Raw genomic sequence first — 18,611 nt, 5'->3', positions numbered from 1 at the left:
ATACTGCATGAGTTTTAAGGAAGCCTCATTTCTGATGGATCAAGGCACTTTAAATCTATAGGACTTCCAGAACAGGGTTCTGTCCCTGTGCTTTAGTAAAATCACCTTTTTGCACCACCACCCCCTGCCAACAGACACACACACACACACACCCACACACAAACCCATAGGACTTACCACCTTTTCCTATCTTTGATAGATTTCTCCTAGGGGTAAGTTCTGGCACTCATTAGGGTGGTTAGCCTTCAGAGCCACCAAAGCAGATTAGGTTAGTGACCCTGTAGGCTGATTCAACACAACTAGAAAGTTTTCTAGGATTAAGAAATTTTTCAAGAAACAATCAATAAAGCCATGGGTGGGGAAAACTTTGATGTTATTTCTTTATGATTTTGTTGTGCACTGTTGAATAAGGTAGTTAAAACTTCTTTCATCAAAATTTGTTGAAATACACATTCCAATTACAATCAGCCTTTTATTTCAATGTAGAGAATGTTTAATATATTCTATTAACCAAAAAAAAATTACCTTATGATGAGACATTTTATTTTATTTTTTTAAAGACTTTATTTATTTGACAGAGAGCAGGGGGAGTAGGAGAAGGAGAAGCAGGCTCCCCACTGAGCAGGAAGCCTGATGTGGGGCTCCATCCCAGGACCCTGGGATCATGACCTGAGCTGAAGGCAGATGCTTAGCTGAATGAGCCACCTAGGCACCCTGATGAGACATTTTAAATGTCAACCTAAATATGTGCAAAAGGACCCAGAGCTTTTCAAGATTTTAGGGGACACAAAGAAAAATCTGTTAAGGTCACCAATTTAGCCAAGTACAGTGTTCATTGGTTCAGACCACTAGACATAATCCAATCAGCAAATACTGTTTCGGCAAACATCTCATAGAGATTAATCTGGGGTGGCCTCAGCACCTGAGCTACCAAGCGACTTGAAGCCTGGAAAAACAATCTTCTGCTTTTGTCTTAAATCACCATTTCCGTGAAACACAAAAATGTATGGCAACCTGTTCTGGTTGGTTTTCCAGTTCCACTCTCTCTCGCTTATGGCCACTGAGAAGTACTAGAGGAACCGTTAAACAGAGAATATGAAGGCACAAAAGAATATTTGATTAAGGAAACAAAAGCCAAGGAAATGAGAATGTTTGCTCAGGATTATCATGGTTTTGTGACCTCTTCCTGTTCTTTTAGGTGGGATTAATCATGTACTTCGTGCGGACCCCCTGTGAGTGGGGGATGGATGCCATTTCGGCCACCCTGACTTTCCTGTGGGAGGTGGTGGGTTATGTAGAGGGACTGTTCTTCAAGGATCTCAAGCAGACCATGAAGAAGGAGCAGTGTGAGGTAAAGCTGCTGGTGACCGCTTCCATGCCAGGTAACCCACTACCGCTGTTGGATGACATAACTTTTCTCTTTGTTTAAGAGTATAAATAACTCTTTTAAAGTCCAACCGCCTCTTTCATTCATGAGAAAAATTTCAGCGTCCTGACCCTGGTGTTGGGGGCTTCAAAGAATTTTTGTTTAATACAATCTGAAGAAATACAATAGACCCTTTAAAAGTCAGCGATTGCCAGATGAAAGGGGGAGACATCAGAACCAATCCACATGAATCAGTCCTTGAAGAGCGGCCAAGGTTGAAGATGTATTTAAGTCTATAGCACAGGGCCAGCTGAACGGGGAGCCTTTCTGAATGAATGTTTGGCACTGCAAGGGGAATGATACTGTTTGCATGGCATGGACCCCAGATCTTTGTAAACTCTATGAGAGATGGCTTTATGAAAAATTGGAAAAGGGACAAGCAGGAAGAAAGGAGAACAACAAAAGAACATGAAGTGTGATGTAAACTCAAGCTACGGTTCCTTTTCACTCCTGATAGCTTGCTTTTCTTTAGGATAGAAACTCTTCCGAGTCTTTATCCTGGTGCAGTGACTAAGAAAATATGAGATGATCCACTTATTAAAATAAAGAGAAAGGCACAATTATGTAAAGATGAGAACACAGGGTGTGCAATGTAGAGGCCTGCATTAAAGTCATGTTACTGCCATTTATTAATACAGTTAGTATTAGCTAAAAAAAAAAAGCACATCATTTTTCAAGCTTTCTTTACTCATGGGTAAAACAAGGATGTGATTCATACTGCACAATCATGAGTAATCAATGCATTTACGTAGATAAAATCCTTGCTGTCATACCTGACTCATAGCAAGCATTCCATAAATGGAAGTTGTGTATTTATATGTTCGATAGGTTATCCAACAAGATGATCAGTTTTTATTATAGCAAAGAAACTCATGTTGTCATTCATAGGCTTAAAAACAGCTCATTAAAACCCAAAGTATATCATGATCTTCACAAAGACTTACAATGAATGAATGAAGTAGAATAAGTACTAACTCCCTAGCCAAGTAGAACACAGAAAATGTAAATTTAAACTGCATTCCAGGTACGTGTCATGGTTTTGCTAATATCTCTTTTTATATTTTCTCAACCATTACTGTGTGATCGTCTCATTTAAAATACAGGGATATATTACTTGTTGCAACACGTGTTTGAATTCTGACTTTTCTGCTAAATAAATGTGTCTTTGACTAAGTTACTTCTAAGTTCTTACTTGTAAGAGTCCATTTCCATTGTTTTCTCATTTGTAGAATGAAAATAATAATACCCATACCATAGGGTTGCTGTGAGATTTAAATATTATGCACATAAAATACATGTCAAAGTATTGGGAACTCCATAAATGGTAGCTTTTGTTATTTAGTCAGGAAATAAATTTAAAACATCTATTTTAACTATAAAAGAGGGATATTAGTGCAACACACAGTTTACCTTAAGCACTCACTACAAGTAACAATCATAAAAAGAAAAATATCAGCCCATTGATAATATTTTAATATTTTGTGCCTTAAAGATAAACATTCCTAGAGTGAACTTCAGCTTATGATTGTATTTGCCTTCTGTAGGTACCAAAACCTTGGTAGTTCATGGGCAGAATGAGTGTGATATCCCAACCCAGTTACCAGTCCATGAAGACACTCAGTTCGAAGCCTTGCTCAAGGTATGAATGGCTTTCAAACAGAAATGATTTTTAAAGCACAATGTCTGTGGCCACTTCGCTGATCATCCCATTTAGAATTAAATGGCATTTTCCTATCTTCAAACAAATACATGCATTGACTTACCTCTTGTAGAATCTGCTCCGCTATCATGTACTTCCCCCATTTCCTCACATGATTTTCCCCACACCTACCTATATCATAGCTCTGCTTTGAGGTAGGTAAATACATGCAGCTTCTCCTTCAGCTGAAGCAGCATCTTGACACTCTCAGGTGTACTAGCTCCCTTGGGAGTGCTGTTGATTCCCGCTTCAGCGTTCCCTGGCATCACGTGTGGGTAGTTCTGGAGGTGCCCTGGGGTTGCACACTGAGGGAGCTAAGGCAGCGTCTGTCAGCTGCTGATCCTGCCAGAGACCCTTTCTCTGGCACTTGGTTGCATGGTATACAGTCTGACTTCCACGGACAGAAATGGGTGGAAAAGCAGAACATACATACCTTGGAATAAATCAGGTGAGTTAAGAAAGTATCTTTAATGGTTATGGCCGTTGTGACCCTCGGCAGAAAGCCAATCCATAGTTACACACGCCAGTAAGACTTTTAAGGTAAAGTACTACAGCTTTACCTAGATCCTGTCCTTTCTCTGGATCCATCTATCTGGATTCCAAACTTTTGGTAAACTGATTTCCTGGAGCACAGCTCCAGGCCAGGACAGAAGCAGGAAAGGCCTCTGAAAAATTCAGTTGTACCAAACGTGTATATCTTATTTCGGTACAAAATGCCTCCTTCAGGCCTTACCCAGACATCTCCAGAGAATTACTAAGGCCCCGTGAAGCAAACTTCAACAACCACTCCATTTTCCTACTCAGGCTGAATGGCAGGAAGGCAAACAGAGTAAGTCCCAACCCCGGTTATACCATAACCAGCGTGACCTAAATTGAACAGGACCTCTCCAGGCTCACATTCTTTTTCACCAGTACTGGGGTACCAGTGCAGGATATACAAGTGACCTACAGGGAAGGCATTGAACTCAGAATACAGTATGCAATAATGGCTCAATGTGTTGTAGCTTGAATTATCTTTAATGGCGTTACCAAACATGCTTTCTTCCTGATGTTGAGACCAGTAGATGCCACTGTACCTCCACAGTTCACTCCTCAGTCTGAATTTATAATTGCACGTCTTTTAGCACTTTGAGAGCAGTTGGTTTATATTACATTACAAGTCTGTATTATATCATTCTTTGGGCAACTGTGTATCCAAATCCAATATGTATCCCTATATATATATATATATATACATATAAAAAGTATATAAGATCTATAATCCTTATAAGTTACCTTGTTTTGATATTTGTCTCTTTCAGCTTACTACCTGGCACATAATATGTTCTCCATAAACATGTATTTATACTTATTGTTCTAGGAGTGTCTGGAGTTTTTTAATATCCCAGAATCTCAGTCAACACATTATTTTCTCATGGACAAACGATGGAATCTTATCCACTACAATAAGGTGAGACTGCACAGTGATGCACTCCTGTTGAGTTGTGTCGGAAACTTGTCATGCGTTTCCTGAATATTGCTCTCACTCAGGGAGGCATCGTTGTTCAGTGGTTAGGAGGATGGCCACTTAGGTGATACCACCTTACTGTCAGTGCAGCTTTGGACTAGCCACTGTACCTTTGTGCCCTTCATTTTCCTTGTCTGGAAAATGAAGAGGATGATAATAGTATCTATCATAGGTTGCAATAATTAAAGCAGATAAGGCAAAGAAAGCATTCATTATTATTACCTCCTGATGAAAAATTAAGTTGCCCATATAATAAATATGTGTGTCTACTTGGAATTTTAACGTCCTTGTTATTCCTCTTTTTATTATTTTGAGCATGACCATGGTGACCTGACCTAATGACCAAAGGGCACCTCAAGACATCACTTTACAGTGACCTTCTTCCTCCAGAATGTCCTTTATTAAATTGCCTTTGGCTCCTTTGCTCCTGATGTTGCACCCTAGTGTTTGGAAAGGGGGCTAAGCCTACGTGGTTTGATGCTTTCCTGAGGTGGGTGTTTACTTTCCGTAGGATTTTATAGAATTGGAGAGCATAAAATGATAAAACCCTTAGAAAGTACGTAACTTTCATTTGACCTTTGGGTAAAGAGGAAATGAGAGTAAAAGTTTAATCATTTGATAATCATCTGAACTCTTTTTTTTTTTCTCTCTCTCTCTTTGTGTAATCCTGCCACAGACGTATGTTCGGGATATTTATCCTTTCCGGAGATCAGTATCTCCACAGCTGAACCTTGTACATATGCATCCAGAGAAAGGACAGGAGCTCATTCAGAAACAGGTGCCTGACCACCTCTATTTTATTATACGGTTTTGCCAAGTCACTGGGATAGATGATCAGTGAATGTGTTACCAACCCTGAGATTCTGATTCTGATACAATCCTCTCTCGAGAAAGTGGATGGGTAGGCCCTTGGTCAGTAGTTCCCCCAAATAGTGTGTTAGTTTTCATAAATTGGATCATAATGTAAAGGTATCAAAGAACACTCATTTGGATTAATGCTATGACAAATCATTGGGTATAAACACTAGAAATCTTCGAATTTATTTACCTACTAGTTTGCAAGTTTTCTTCTCACATTTTTGTAAAACAGGATTGGAAGTACACAAATGCAGCTCTTAGAAGGTTGCCACAGAGGTTTACACTAGTTGGGAAAAATAAAATAAAAGGGATCAATGTATTATGCCTGGGAAAAGCACTGAGCTAAGGTACGGAGACTTGGACCCAGTCCCAGCTCTGCCACTGATTGGTCACCTGACCTTACGCATGTTACTAACTTCCCTTAAAACAGGAGACATAATCAAGCAGTTGTACTTAAATTTATGATTGAAGAAAAGAATAAGGAAATTCACTATTTTGTATGCAAAATATAGCTATAGTCCATAATTCTTTTTTTTAAGATTTTATTTATTTATCTGAGAGAGAAAGAATGAGACAGAGAGAGCATGAGAGGGGGGAGGGTCAGAGGGAGAAGCAGACTCCCCACCAAGCGGGGAGTCTGATGCAGGACTCGATCCCAGGACTCCAGGACCATGACCTGAGCCGAAGGCAGTTGCCTAACCAACTGAGCCACCCAGGCGCCCTATAGTTCACAGTTCTAATAGTGATACAATTTTAATATGGTCTATGTGTTACATTCATTTATTTATTTTTATTTTGTATTTTTTAAGATTTTATTTGTTAGAGAGAGAAAGAGACAGAGTGCACTTGCATGCATCCAACGGGGAAGGATGGTGGGGGGTGGGAGGGAGAGAATCTCAAGCAGACCCCACGCCAAGCGCACACGACAGGGGACTTGATCCCACAACCCTGAGATCATAACGTGAGCCAAAACCAAGAATTGGACCTCAACCCACTGAGCCACCCAGGCACCCCCACATTCATTTATTTTTAATAAAATGTCTAAACAAGAATTTCAGGATAATTTATCATTTCAGTTTTTCTGCACATATCAAGAAGGTTAATTTGGCATCAAACTATTCAAAAACAACTTCATGAAATGAATGAGAATGGCATAGAATTAGACCACTTAAGTAATTAAAAGTATAGTTCGCATAAACTACCTGAATTGCAGTTGAAAGAAGGAAAATAGTGCAAGTATTGCAAAGTGTGTGGTGTTGGGTCTAAAGTGTACATAACTGTAAGGTCTTAAGTGTATATAATTTCTAAAATAATTACCCCGAATTATCCCAGCCCCTGGTTTTGGCAGCAAAAGAATTAAAACCATTATCAACAATAGCACTTCACTAGTGTGTTCTTTTTATGTCTAAGAACATGTTTTTAAAAATTGCATAAAATGCGTGCCTGGGTGGCTCAGTCGTTAAGCGTCTCCCTTCGGCTCAGGTCATGGTCCCAGGGTCCTGGGATCGAGCTTTGCATTGGGCTCCCTGCTCCGCGGGAAGGCTGCTTCTCCCTCTCCCACTCCCCCTGCTTGTGTTCCCTCTCTCACTGTGTCTCTCTCTGTCAAATAAATAAATAAAATCTTTTTTTAAAAATTGCATAAAATGGAGCTCTCATTCTATGTACACTCCAAGCTGGAATTTTAAGATTTCTTTCTGAGTTCTGCAGGGAGATAGTAATACTACTACCGCAAGCCTGTGGTTCTGGCCCTGGAGTTTCCTCAGCAGCTTCAGACTGCTTGTGGACCTCCTCATCACATTCCCTGCCCACCCATCATCACAGGAAAGGAACAAAGAGATGGCACCAAGAGAATCCTGTCTGCGCCATCTAGGTCTCATCAGCTTTTGTCCCAAGATAGGTTCTTCCTGGATCCCATTTCAGTCCTTTTTTAAGAGAAAAGCCCAGAACAGCTTAAGGCATCTGTGGAAATGGTAGAGGCACTTGGAACTGACTGACTGGCTCCTGTTGGAAAAGGTCTTCCATATTATGATATCCAAACAAATGGGCTCTATTTCATATGGAACGATTCCTGACAATGCTTGCATTGTGCTCCTCCAGCCTGCGAACCCCTAAGAAACACTTCCTTCTGGGGAGCAGGCAGATACAGGAAGTGAGAGTCAATCAAGCATTGTTTGCTCCATCTATGTGGTAAAGAAAAAAAACCATTTCTCCTTCAATTCAACACCCAACCCCCTTGATTTTTTATCAGCCCTGTTTGCCATGAAAGATTTTACTTCAATGTCTTCACTCCTTTTAATCTCAGAGTTGCTAATTCTACGTTTCCTCTGCTCTTGCTTTTGTTTGCGGCTAGGTGTTCACTCGGAAGCTGGAGGAAGTCGGGCGGGTTTTGTTTCTCATCTCCCTGACGCAGAAGATCCCCACAGCCCACAAACAGTCCCATGTCTCCATGCTCCAGGAAGACCTCCTCCGACTACCCTCATTCCCCCGAAGTGCTATTGACGCTGAATTTTCACTCTTCAGTGATCCACAAGGTATCAAGAAAAAAAAAAAAAAAAGCATTTCTTTTCTTGGGCCTCCTATGCTCTTGTTTGGTCCTTGGCTGGAGAGCATCTGAACCAGCAGACAGTTCTCTAAGGCGGTGCTTCTCAGCTCTGAATGCATCAGAATCACCTGGAGGACTTGATAAAACACAGATTGCTGGGCTCCTCCCTCCCCAGGTTCTGACTCAGTAGCTCTGGCATAGAGCCCGGGAACTTGAATTTTAGCAGGTTCCCAGGTGATGTCGATGCTGCTATTCCAGGGATCAAACTGAGACCACTGTTCTTAACTAATCATAAGCAGGATTTTTTTTTTAATTTAAATTCAATTAATTAACATCTAATGTTTTATTGGTTTCAGAGGTAGAGGTCAGTGATTCATCAGTCTTATATAATACTATGCTCATTATGTCATGTGCCCGCCTTAATGTCCATCACCCAGTTACCCCATCCCTCCCACTCCCCTCCCCCACAGCAAGCCTCGGGTTGTTTCCTATGATTAAGAGTCTCTTATGGTTTGTCTCCCTCTCTGGTTTTGTCTTGTTTTATTTTTTCCTCTCTTCTCCTACAATCCTCAGTTTTGTTTCTTAAATTCCACATATCAGTGAGATCATATGATCATTGTCTTTCTCTGACTGACTTATTTCGCTTAGCATAATACCCTCTAGTTCCATCCACCATGTCATTGCAAATGGAAAGATTTCATTTTTTGATGGCTGAGTAGTATTCCATACACACACACACACACGCACACACCACATATTCTTTCCATAAGCAGTTGAAGGCAGTAGTATGGTATTGTTAGGGTAGGTAGTAGTAGGTATTGTTACTTGACTAAGTGAAGAACAGGTGTTCATATGAACTTCAGGAAACAAAACTCATCTACAGAAATCAGGACAGTGGCATGCCTCTGAGTTGGGGGGGGGATGGATCTCCTGGAAACTTTCTGAGGTAATGAAAATGGTCTATGTATTGATTGGTGTGTTGGTTACATGAGTGTGCTTTTGTCAAAACTCACTGAACTCTCCATTTGAGATCCGTGCATGTTTGTTTTACTCTATCTGAATTACACCTGAATGCAGAGGGAGATAGAGACCGAGAGACCAGAAAGAGGCTCACACTTCGAAGCCTTGCTGTGTGACTCAATTATTAATTTGAGATATTTACAGCCAGCCTCCCAATGTTCAATGTCTTCTTCACCCAGAAGTTCCGGAGAAAATAGTAGAAAGAGCTCTCGTCTGTCCAGGAATTCAAAGATCTAGAACCAGTCCCAGCCCTGCCATTTCCTTTCTGAAACAACTGATTTTTTTTCCTCAATGCCACAGCTTATTCAGTGCAACATGCTGCAAATGTCAGCCCTGTCTGGCCTCCAGAGTTGAATCAAGGAGGTGGTGACGGAAGTCCTTTGAGAACCAGGGAGTGTGATACCAGCGGCAGCAATGTGTGCTGGAAGCATTTCCGCAGTACATCTTCACGTCCCAGAGCTGGAACAAATGGGAAACAGCAGTGCCCCCAGTTTAATGGCCCTCCCACGCTGACAGGATTGGCGTGGGGCTAATTCTGTCTCTGCTGTTTTGTGTTCTCACAGCCGGCAAGGAGCTGTTTGGCCTCGACACTCTTCAGAAAAGCTTGTGGATCCAGCTCCTGGAGGAGATGTTCCTGGGCATGCCGAGCGAGTTTCCCTGGGGGGATGAAATCATGCTCTTCCTCAACGTCTTTAACGGGGCTCTGATCCTCCACCCAGAAGACAGCGCCCTGCTCAGGCAGTATGCTGCCACCGTCATCAACAGCGCTGTGCACTTCAACCACCTTTTCTCTCTCAGTGGCTACCAGTGGATTCTGCCCACCATGCTGCAGGTGCTGTGGCTCTAGCCTCCTCACCAGAAAACCAACTGCCCGTATGGCAGGTCAATAAGACTTGTACTACAACTTTTTAAGATGGAAGTTACCTGCTTTTGTGGCAGCAGAAGGCACCAAATGAAATCTCCCCAGAATTTTCTGGAAGGTCACAATATCCCGTTCTATCTCTCCTGAGATCTCCCAGACCTGGGATGGACTTTCCCCTTTCCTCTAACCACTCTTTGAGTGGTTCTCAAAGTGGGGTCGCTGAACCAGCAGCATCAGCGTCCCCTGGGAATTTGTTAGAAATACACATTCTTGAGGCGCCTGGGTGGCTCAGTCGTTAAGCGTCTGCCTTCAGCTCAGGTCATGGTCCCAGGGTCCTGGGATCAAGCCCTGCATCGGGCTCCCTGCTCCGCGGGAAGCCTGCTTCTCCCTCTCTCACTCCCCCTGCTTGTGTTCCCTCTCTCGCTGTGTTTCTCTCTGTCAAATAAATAAAATCTTTAAAAAAAAAAAAAAGAAAGAAAGAAAGAAAGAAAGAAATACACATTCTTGGGCCCCACCCCAGACCTACTTAATCAGAAACTGTGGAGTCAGGGCCCGTTCATCTGGATTCTTACAGGACCTCCAGGTGGTTCTGATGCCCTAGAAGTTTGGTAATCACTGCTCTCTTTACTCAAACGTATGGCAAGTGTTCCACTGATGTTTCTCCTGAGAGATTTTCTGATCTCTGTCTGAATCGAGATTTCCGTTGCTATTAAATTTGCTATGCTGCGATCGGAGGAGGTGAATTCAGCAGGAACAATTTCCACGTACCCATGTTTAAAGTGTATCTGGCTACATTTAGGAGTAATGGATGAAGTTCAGACAGAGCCTAGGGGCTCATCCAAGTCCTCTATTTTTATGGAAGTTTTAATAAAAATTATAAAAGTAATACATGCTTGTGCAATGTGGAGTTTGTTCAACCTACAGGGGCAAGAAATTTTCTTTAGTATCAGGCCTCTCTTATTTTTAAATAGTTGGAATTTTCTCTATTTTTATAAACTTTTTTACTGATTTCCAAAAACAATAAATGCTCGTTATAAAATTCAGAAGATAAAGTTTAAAGAAGAAAACAAATCATCTATAACCCTCCTTCCTAGATAACCATTATTTATACTTCTTGAAAATCCTTGCACTCTGTGCTACCTTTTTTTTTAAACAAAAGTTGGATCACACCACATGTTCAAGTTTGTTACCTACTTTTCTCACATCACACTAAGAATATCACGGGCTTTTTCTCATGTAGCTACGTTGAGTGCTAGAGCATCTTTCCAATAACTGCATAATATTCTGCTGTATGCACATAGCCTGATCCACTTAACCTACCCCGATTTATGAATAACTTCACTTGTTCAAAATTTTCCATTATTATAAGCAAAATTGCAGTAGGAATTCCTCTATATCTGTCTTTGTACCTTTGTCCAATTTGTTTCTTGAGGTAAATTCCTAGTGACACACTCCCTGGGAAAAAGTATATTCATGTTTATTACCAAATTTCTCACAAGAGAGATCATACTGTTTTATACTCCCATCTACCAGTTTATTAAATTAGCCACTTCTCTCCATGCTTCCCATGGCTATGAGGTGTTTTGGTTTTGTTTTTGTAGAGAGAGAGACTGTGAGGGGCCGGGGGGGGGGGGGGGAGGGCAGGGCAGGAGGGAGAGGGAGAGAATCTTAAGCAGTCTCCACCCTCAGCACAGAGTCTGACATAGGGCTCGATATTAGGACTCTGCGAGTGTGACCTGAGCCCAAGTCAAGAGTCAGATACTTAACTGACTAAGCCACCCAGGCACCCCTCCATTGCTATGAGTTTTAAAAGCAAACACAAGTTTGACAGGCTGCTAAGGCATGTTCTGAATATGTGGCATTTTTCTGCAGGTGTACTCCGATTATGAAAGCAATCCCCAGTTGCGTCAAGCCATCGAATTTGCCTGCCAGCAGTTCTACATTCTACACCGGAAGCCATTTGTGCTCCAGCTGTTTGCTAGTGTGGCCCCTCTCCTGGAGTTTCCTGTAAGTAGACCAACCCGATGAGGAAAGCAAAGGCTTTTTTAGAGTTGGCTGTAGCAAGGGAGTTCGCCACCATCTCTTGTGTCTTGGCAGAGACTCAAAGGCAGACAGAGGAGAAAGGAAATTTTATGGTAGAGAAAAGGGAAGGCTTTAGGTGTGCCCTGATGGGAGGCCGTTGGTGCAGGGGAGCTGTAAGCCAGCTAACTAGAAGTGGGGCATCCTGTGTAATTGCTTAGGGGTACATATTTGGCTTTCTCTGATTGGTCTAGTTGGAAGCAGGGACAAGGATCAGGGAAGCTGTCGGTTTTAATCAAGGCCTGGCCATTAGGGAACCAGTGGTTAGAGGGGTTATTGTTTGGTTTCCCCTAGAGCTAGTAGTCTGACTTCCTACTAAACTGACTTACAGCAGGCCCATTCCTGGGCTAGTGACTGTGGACAATGGGTTGGTTTCCTGGGCAGGTTACCACAGGTTTTGGATCAGAGTTCTGTTTTTATATATGAACTGCTCATTTATATTGTCCATTTGTATAATCAGCATCTCAGCTCTCTTTCTTCAACCAGTGGGATATGAATATCATAATTACTTCTCTTCATTTTTCTTCAACCCTCATCTCTGCCTGTAGGATATTAATAGACCCACTCCCCAGTTTTTTATACTCAATTAATAAAAAGGAAGAGTTCCTGATTCTCATTCCTTTCTATCACTGTCTAGCACTTACCCTGCTTTCTTTTTCTTTTTCTTCAGAACACTTATACCATACTATATCACATGTCATACATTTGATTCACTAATATGCATCTCTACCATACCCCAAAATAGAATTTAAGCTCCATTAAAGAAAGACCTTCATCTGTTTCTCTGTTTGCATTTGGTTTGTTTTTATTTTATTTTGTTTGTATGTCTATTTTGTTTTGTTTTTGTTTTGTCATAACTTCAGTGTACAGAATTCTACTTGGCACATAGTAGGAATTTAAGAGGGAATTGTTGTTTTAATGAATCAAGGCCATTTTAAATAGATCTGAGATGGCTAGCATCTCCATTTTGGAGTTATATTATCAAACAAGACCTGAAAAATGCCGAAAGTTGTTAAAATAAGCATCTGTTTCCCCAGATGTATTTGAAGTATTCTATTTCTACATTATGGAAAGTTCCTTCAGGAATGCTAGGTCCTTCCATTGCAGACCAGAGGAGACATTTACATGAATTTTTCTGGCAGTCTACATATTGCTATATTTTTAGGAGTTTGCACAAATATCTCTTTGTACCAGATTAGCATTTAATAGATGCCTTGAAACTCAGGTGTTCCGTTCCAAAACCGTATAGCAGCATTGCTGGATGCAGGATTGTGGGAGCTGAATGCCAGATCAATATAATTGTTATCAGTGGTGGTGTTTGTGAGATTTGAATTCTTGAACAAACCACATTACTGCTGAGGTGGGAATCAATAAACTAAAATAGACTTTCTTCATACAGGATGCTGCCAATAACGGGCCCAGCAAAGGTGTGTCAGCTCAGTGCTTGTTTGACCTGCTGCAGTCCCTGGAGGGGGAGACCACTGACATATTAGACATCTTAGAACTGGTCAAAGCTGAGAAGCCTCTTAAGTCATTAGGTAAAAACAAAAGTTGCCCTGACCTTCTTTTTCCCTTTGTAATTTTTTTTAAATAATTCTATATTAAATATTTTAACCTAAATCAAAACAGAAAAAAAAATGGAAAAGTGATATACATTGAATGAGGACATTTCCTATCTCCTGTTTTTCTTAAATTTCTTGAAAATCCTAGGAGTGCCTGGTTGGCTTAGTTGGTTAAGCGTCCAACTCTTGGTTTCAGCTCAAGTCATGATCTCAGGGTCCTGGGATCAAGCCCTGCAGCGGGCTCTGTGCTCAGAGCAGTCTGCTTGTCCCTCTCCCTCCCCCTCTGCTACACCCCCTACTTCTGCATGTGTGCATGCTCCCTCTCTCTCTCTCTCTCCCCCCCACCCCACCAAATAAATAAGATCTTTAAAAAAATTTTTTTTAATTTATTGAAAATCCTAGGGGTGCCTGGGTGGCTCAGTCATTAAGCATCTGACTTTGGCTCAGGTCATGATCTCGGTGTCCTGGGATCAAGCCCCACATCGGGCTCCCTGCTCCATGGGAAGCCTGCTTCTCCCTCTCCCACTCCCCCTGCTTGTATTCCCTCTCTCACTGTGTCTCTCTCTGTCAAATAAACAAATAAAATCTTTTTAAAAATTAAATAAATTTTTTTTTAAAAAAAGAAAATCCTAAAGAGTAAGGAATTCCCTCCCATGAAAATTGTATTAAACATGCTTCATTCTACACTACTCTAGTACCCCAGTGTTCAGAAAATTAGGTTTTCCTGGGCAATTCTAAGTGAGTAACTCTCTAAAATGGTCTTTTATGATCATGGAATGTGTAGAACTAGAGGGACTTCAAAGATAAAGTCTCATGTCTTAGACATCTGCGTGCCCTTGGGTATCTTCTAGTAGGTCAGATTTTTTTCCCAAACTACCCCCCCAAAATCACTTTTATTTCTCATCTGATTATTCAAAAGTAGGAAACAGAATTTTCAGTCCCTTTAGATGAAGAAATTAATCGTGTTCACAGTTTAGGAATAAAGTCTGACAAAGAAAGGGCTATCAAATGTAACTGGAGTGTTAAGAGTGATAATGTCTCCTTTATCCCTGGCAGACTCCACTCTGATTTTGTGCCTTGATCTTCTGTCCCTTCAGATTTCTGCTATGGCAACGAAGACCTGACATTCTCTATAAGTGAGGCCATTAAGCTCTGTGTGACTGTAGTAGCCTATGCTCCCGAATCATTCAGAAGGTAATGCAGCCCTTTATTCTAGGCCTTGTGATAAGTAAATGTGGCTAAGGAAATAAAAGTGAATGAGTACAAAGGTTATGTTGGCTCATATCATCCTGTAATATTCTGGCAAGGATGTTCTCAATAACTACATTTAGGAAACATATCATAGCACAGGTTCTGGAAAATACAGTAAATCTTCATTAATGTAAAACACCCTAAAATTTGAAATTTGTGTGGCAGCGAAGATGCTTCATCTTGTTTAGAAAATACTGTCCTGACATGTAATACAAATGAATAGTAAACAAAATTGCAGAGCAGACATTTAAACTATCGAAGAGAATGCTTTTCAAGGAGCGCTGAGAACTCCTGTCACACATTAAGAGCAAGAATAGAAATCTTGCCTGTCATTTTGCTGAGTGTAAGGAATACGAAGGATTCACATGGAAAGTGTCCTCCCAACTCCAGGACGTTGGCTCTGGTCTGATTTATGCACTGATACGCGAAATGAAAATCAATCTCATCTTGCTATTAAGAGAGATCTTTTAAAGACGGAGACAGTAATTCAGATGAATCAAGGATAGCCCCCGTTACGCAGTTATCCATCCTTAAAAATAATCGAGTTACATTCCTTTAAATGCTCCCTGAGGCTAGCTTAATCAACCCTCTGGCCCTCCTCCCCAATTATATCAACATTAGGCAATCTCTCCCTCTTGACTTCTCAATCTACTTTGATCTTTTCTTGTAATGTCTAGTTCATAAACAAAATCCCAAGTTATATGCTATCATATTTTTGGTATAAGGATCAAGCTTAAAACAGGGCCGCCCTGAAAACCGACAGTGTGGAGGAAAGAAATCCTGTTCTGTTGGCAAGCTGTTGCAGGAAGAAGTAAAGAGCAGCGAGGATTTTGTCAGTGTATCTTTATCAGTTTGCCTCTCGGATTAGCCTTTGCCTCCCCCTGCAGCAGAATGAGTAAAGGGGCAAAGGGGGACCAGGATTCATATTAATTGAACTCTCTCTACATGAAGAATGAGTAAGAAATATCCATCCTCCCCAACCAAGATTCCCAGCTTTTTTTTGTGTTAATCGGCGGGGATTAAATATCATGCCAGTGGTCAACCAGCGGTGTGGCCATGTCCCTCGAGAGAGCAGATCTACAGTCTGTAACGATGGCCCTTCTCCCACTTTCCTTGGGCTCCTCCTATAATATCACGGCTCCATAGACGGCTCAACAGTGGATTGAAACCCTGCGTTAACGCCAAGCCCACTCTATTTCTGGGTGTAAAAATACTCCCTATCCCATTTTCTATTCCAGGTGTGTCTGAGTACATTGTTAGTAGGGTGTCTCCGAGGGTCTGCAGTGAGATGGAGTGGTAACATCAAGACACTGCAATAATAAAATGCATAAAGGTTCTCTAATGTTAAAATGCCAGTGACATAGAAAACCCCCAGATTTAACTAAAAATTTTTCCCATTATCAGATTTCTGGTAAGACATGAAATCCTCTCTCAAGTTAAAATCCATGGGACGCCTGGGTGGCTCAGTCAGTTAAGCGTCTGCCTTTAGCTCAGGTCATGATCCCAGGGCCCTGGGATGGAGCCCCACAACATGTTCCTTGCTCAGCAGGGAGCCTGCTTTTCCCTCAGCCTGCTGCTCCCCCTGCTTGTGCTCTCTCTCTCTCACAAATAAATAAATAAATAAAATATTTAAAAAACAAACAAAAAATCCAAACACACTGAAATCAAAAGGAATTAGAGTTCACAAATTCTCTAGTCATTGTGAGTTAAAGGGCCATAGTCCAATATTGTTAAATTAAGTGAAATTAAAATTAAAGAAAGAATTATCCTCCCTAGTCCCCGATTCTGTTCTGTTTAAGCCAGAGGGATTCTTAAATTTCTGGGTAGAATCAGGGTCTCTTAAGCAGCTGTTCCCCGGGATCTCTCCTAAGGAACAAGTATAATTCTTATAACTCTTCAACATTGGTAACACCAAGTCCCTATTGTACTTAAATTTCTTAAGTAACTGTATTTTATTTAAATGTAACATTTACACAAAAAGGTTTTTAAAAATCATAATTTTATAGTTGTACCGACGTTCATAAAGTTAACCCATCTACACAAGGACCACTCAAATAGAAAAATCAGATGAGCCACCATCCTACATCATCTTTGCCTGTTTCCGAACTCTGTTCAGGTGAAATATAATAAATACTTTGTCATGTTGTCCTTTTGTTATTCAATGTTATTTCATGAACTTCATCCATGTCATTGGAAGTCACCACAGTTTGTTCTTCATTCATCTGTAATTTTTAATGTATTTGCCACAATTGATTTCTCGTAGACAGACTTTTGTGTTATATCTAATTTACCAATAATGCTGCAGTGAAGGTTTTCGTACACATCTTTGTGAGCTCATATGTCTATATTTCGGTAGGTAGAAATGCTGTGCTAGGTCATGGAATAGGTGTGTGTTTTCCTTTAGTAGATACTACCGGTTTTCCAAAGTCCAAAGTGCCTATTGAAGTCTTCTACCCATTTTTAAATAAGATTATCAGTATTTATTTTATTTGATATGTAGAATTTGTCTAAAGTGTCTGATGTAAGAACTTTAAGCTTATATGGACTGGGGTGCTGGTAAACGTTTAATAACCAGCTCTCTGGGGGAAAAGAGTCCCTGCTGCAAAGCATTGCTAATTTGCCAATATCTAGCTATAGCTGAGTACAAGATACCAGCATGACATCATTGAACATGGGGTTGGAAACAGAGGCATACCTAGACTGTCTTGACCTGTTCAATGTCCACTCCAGCACACTGCTGGTTATATGCATTTCAAATAACATCTCTTACTCTGTGACTTATAATCTTACTCACCTAATATTATCTTTTAATGAACAGAATTCTTCATTTTAATGTAGTCCAATGTATCACTATTTAGTGCTTTCTGTGTCCCCTTAAGAAATCTTGGCTAACCTGGGACGCCTGGGTGGCTCAGTCATTAAGTGTCTGCCTTTTGCTCCAGGTCATGGTCCCAGGGTCCTGGGATCGAGCCCCGCATCGGGCTCCCTGCTCAGCGGGGGGCCTGCTTCTCCCTCTCCCACTCTCCCTGCTTGTGTTCCCTCCCTCGCTCTCTCTCTCTCTCTGTCAAATAAATAAAATCTTTAAAAAACAAAGAAATCTTAGCTAACCCAAGCTTATGAATATATCCCCTTATATTATCTGCCAGATGCTTTATTGTTTTTACCCTCATATTCAGATAGATAATCCATCTGAAATTAAATTTTGGTATGGTGTAAAGTAAGGGTCAAGATTTCTTTTTCCCATACAGATACTAATAGACAATCAACCAAGTACCATTTAAGGAAAATACTAGCATTTCCCATTGCATTGCAATGTCATCCTTGTTATAAGTCAAGTAACTGCAGATTTGTTTCAGACTCCTCATTTTGTTCCACCTGTCTGTCTCTCCTTGTATTGTGGGGTCGTGGAGTGTAACAGCCAGGAAGGAATTTTTTTTTTTTTTTTCTGAGAAAGAATTCTTGCGATGTTGTATGGTGCAACTTAGTAAGTTTATTTAAGTAGCACGGGGACAGGACCTATGGGCAGAAAGAGCTGTACTTTTTGCTATATGAAGCTGGTGGTTATATGCTTCATGCATGGGAAGGGAGTGTTAGATCATAAATGCCTTCTTTGAACGTCTCATAAAACTACTTTTGCAAGATTTCTCTGGTACTTCTCATTCAGTTCGGTATTAACTATTGCTGAAATACATAGGCAGTCATGAGACCCTTTAAGAATGTAGCAACCAGCATGTATTTGATCTCTCTCGGACCTATGCAGGATATAGGCCAGCCTTCTGGGCTAGAGGTGAACATCTTTCTGCTT

At 41.0% G+C, this 18,611-nt stretch overlaps 1 protein-coding gene across 5 annotated transcripts in view; it reads left to right on the top strand.

The window, feature by feature from the left end:
• The window catches only part of UNC80 (unc-80 subunit of NALCN channel complex), a 225,172-nt gene that overhangs the window by 164,188 nt on the left and 42,373 nt on the right, over positions 1 to 18,611 (top strand). For all 5 annotated transcript variants that reach the window (XM_028112210.2, XM_088022040.1, XM_028112209.2 and 2 more), the window contains 9 exons: positions 1,199 to 1,382; positions 2,971 to 3,065; positions 4,486 to 4,575; positions 5,309 to 5,410; positions 7,841 to 8,021; positions 9,616 to 9,884; positions 11,787 to 11,921; positions 13,393 to 13,531; positions 14,653 to 14,749. In XM_028112210.2, the coding sequence (XP_027968011.1) occupies positions 1,199 to 1,382; positions 2,971 to 3,065; positions 4,486 to 4,575; positions 5,309 to 5,410; positions 7,841 to 8,021; positions 9,616 to 9,884; positions 11,787 to 11,921; positions 13,393 to 13,531; positions 14,653 to 14,749 (1,292 nt within the window). The remainder of the gene's footprint in view (positions 1 to 1,198; positions 1,383 to 2,970; positions 3,066 to 4,485; positions 4,576 to 5,308; positions 5,411 to 7,840; positions 8,022 to 9,615; positions 9,885 to 11,786; positions 11,922 to 13,392; positions 13,532 to 14,652; positions 14,750 to 18,611) is intronic.

Source organism: Eumetopias jubatus, unplaced genomic scaffold (assembly GCF_037043125.1).
Source record: "Eumetopias jubatus isolate StellerSeaLion01/CBP00866 unplaced genomic scaffold, mEumJub1_p1.0 scaffold_3, whole genome shotgun sequence".
In the NCBI taxonomy this organism is placed as follows: Eukaryota; Metazoa; Chordata; class Mammalia; order Carnivora; family Otariidae; genus Eumetopias; species Eumetopias jubatus.
This window is presented reverse-complemented; position numbering and strand designations above follow the sequence as displayed.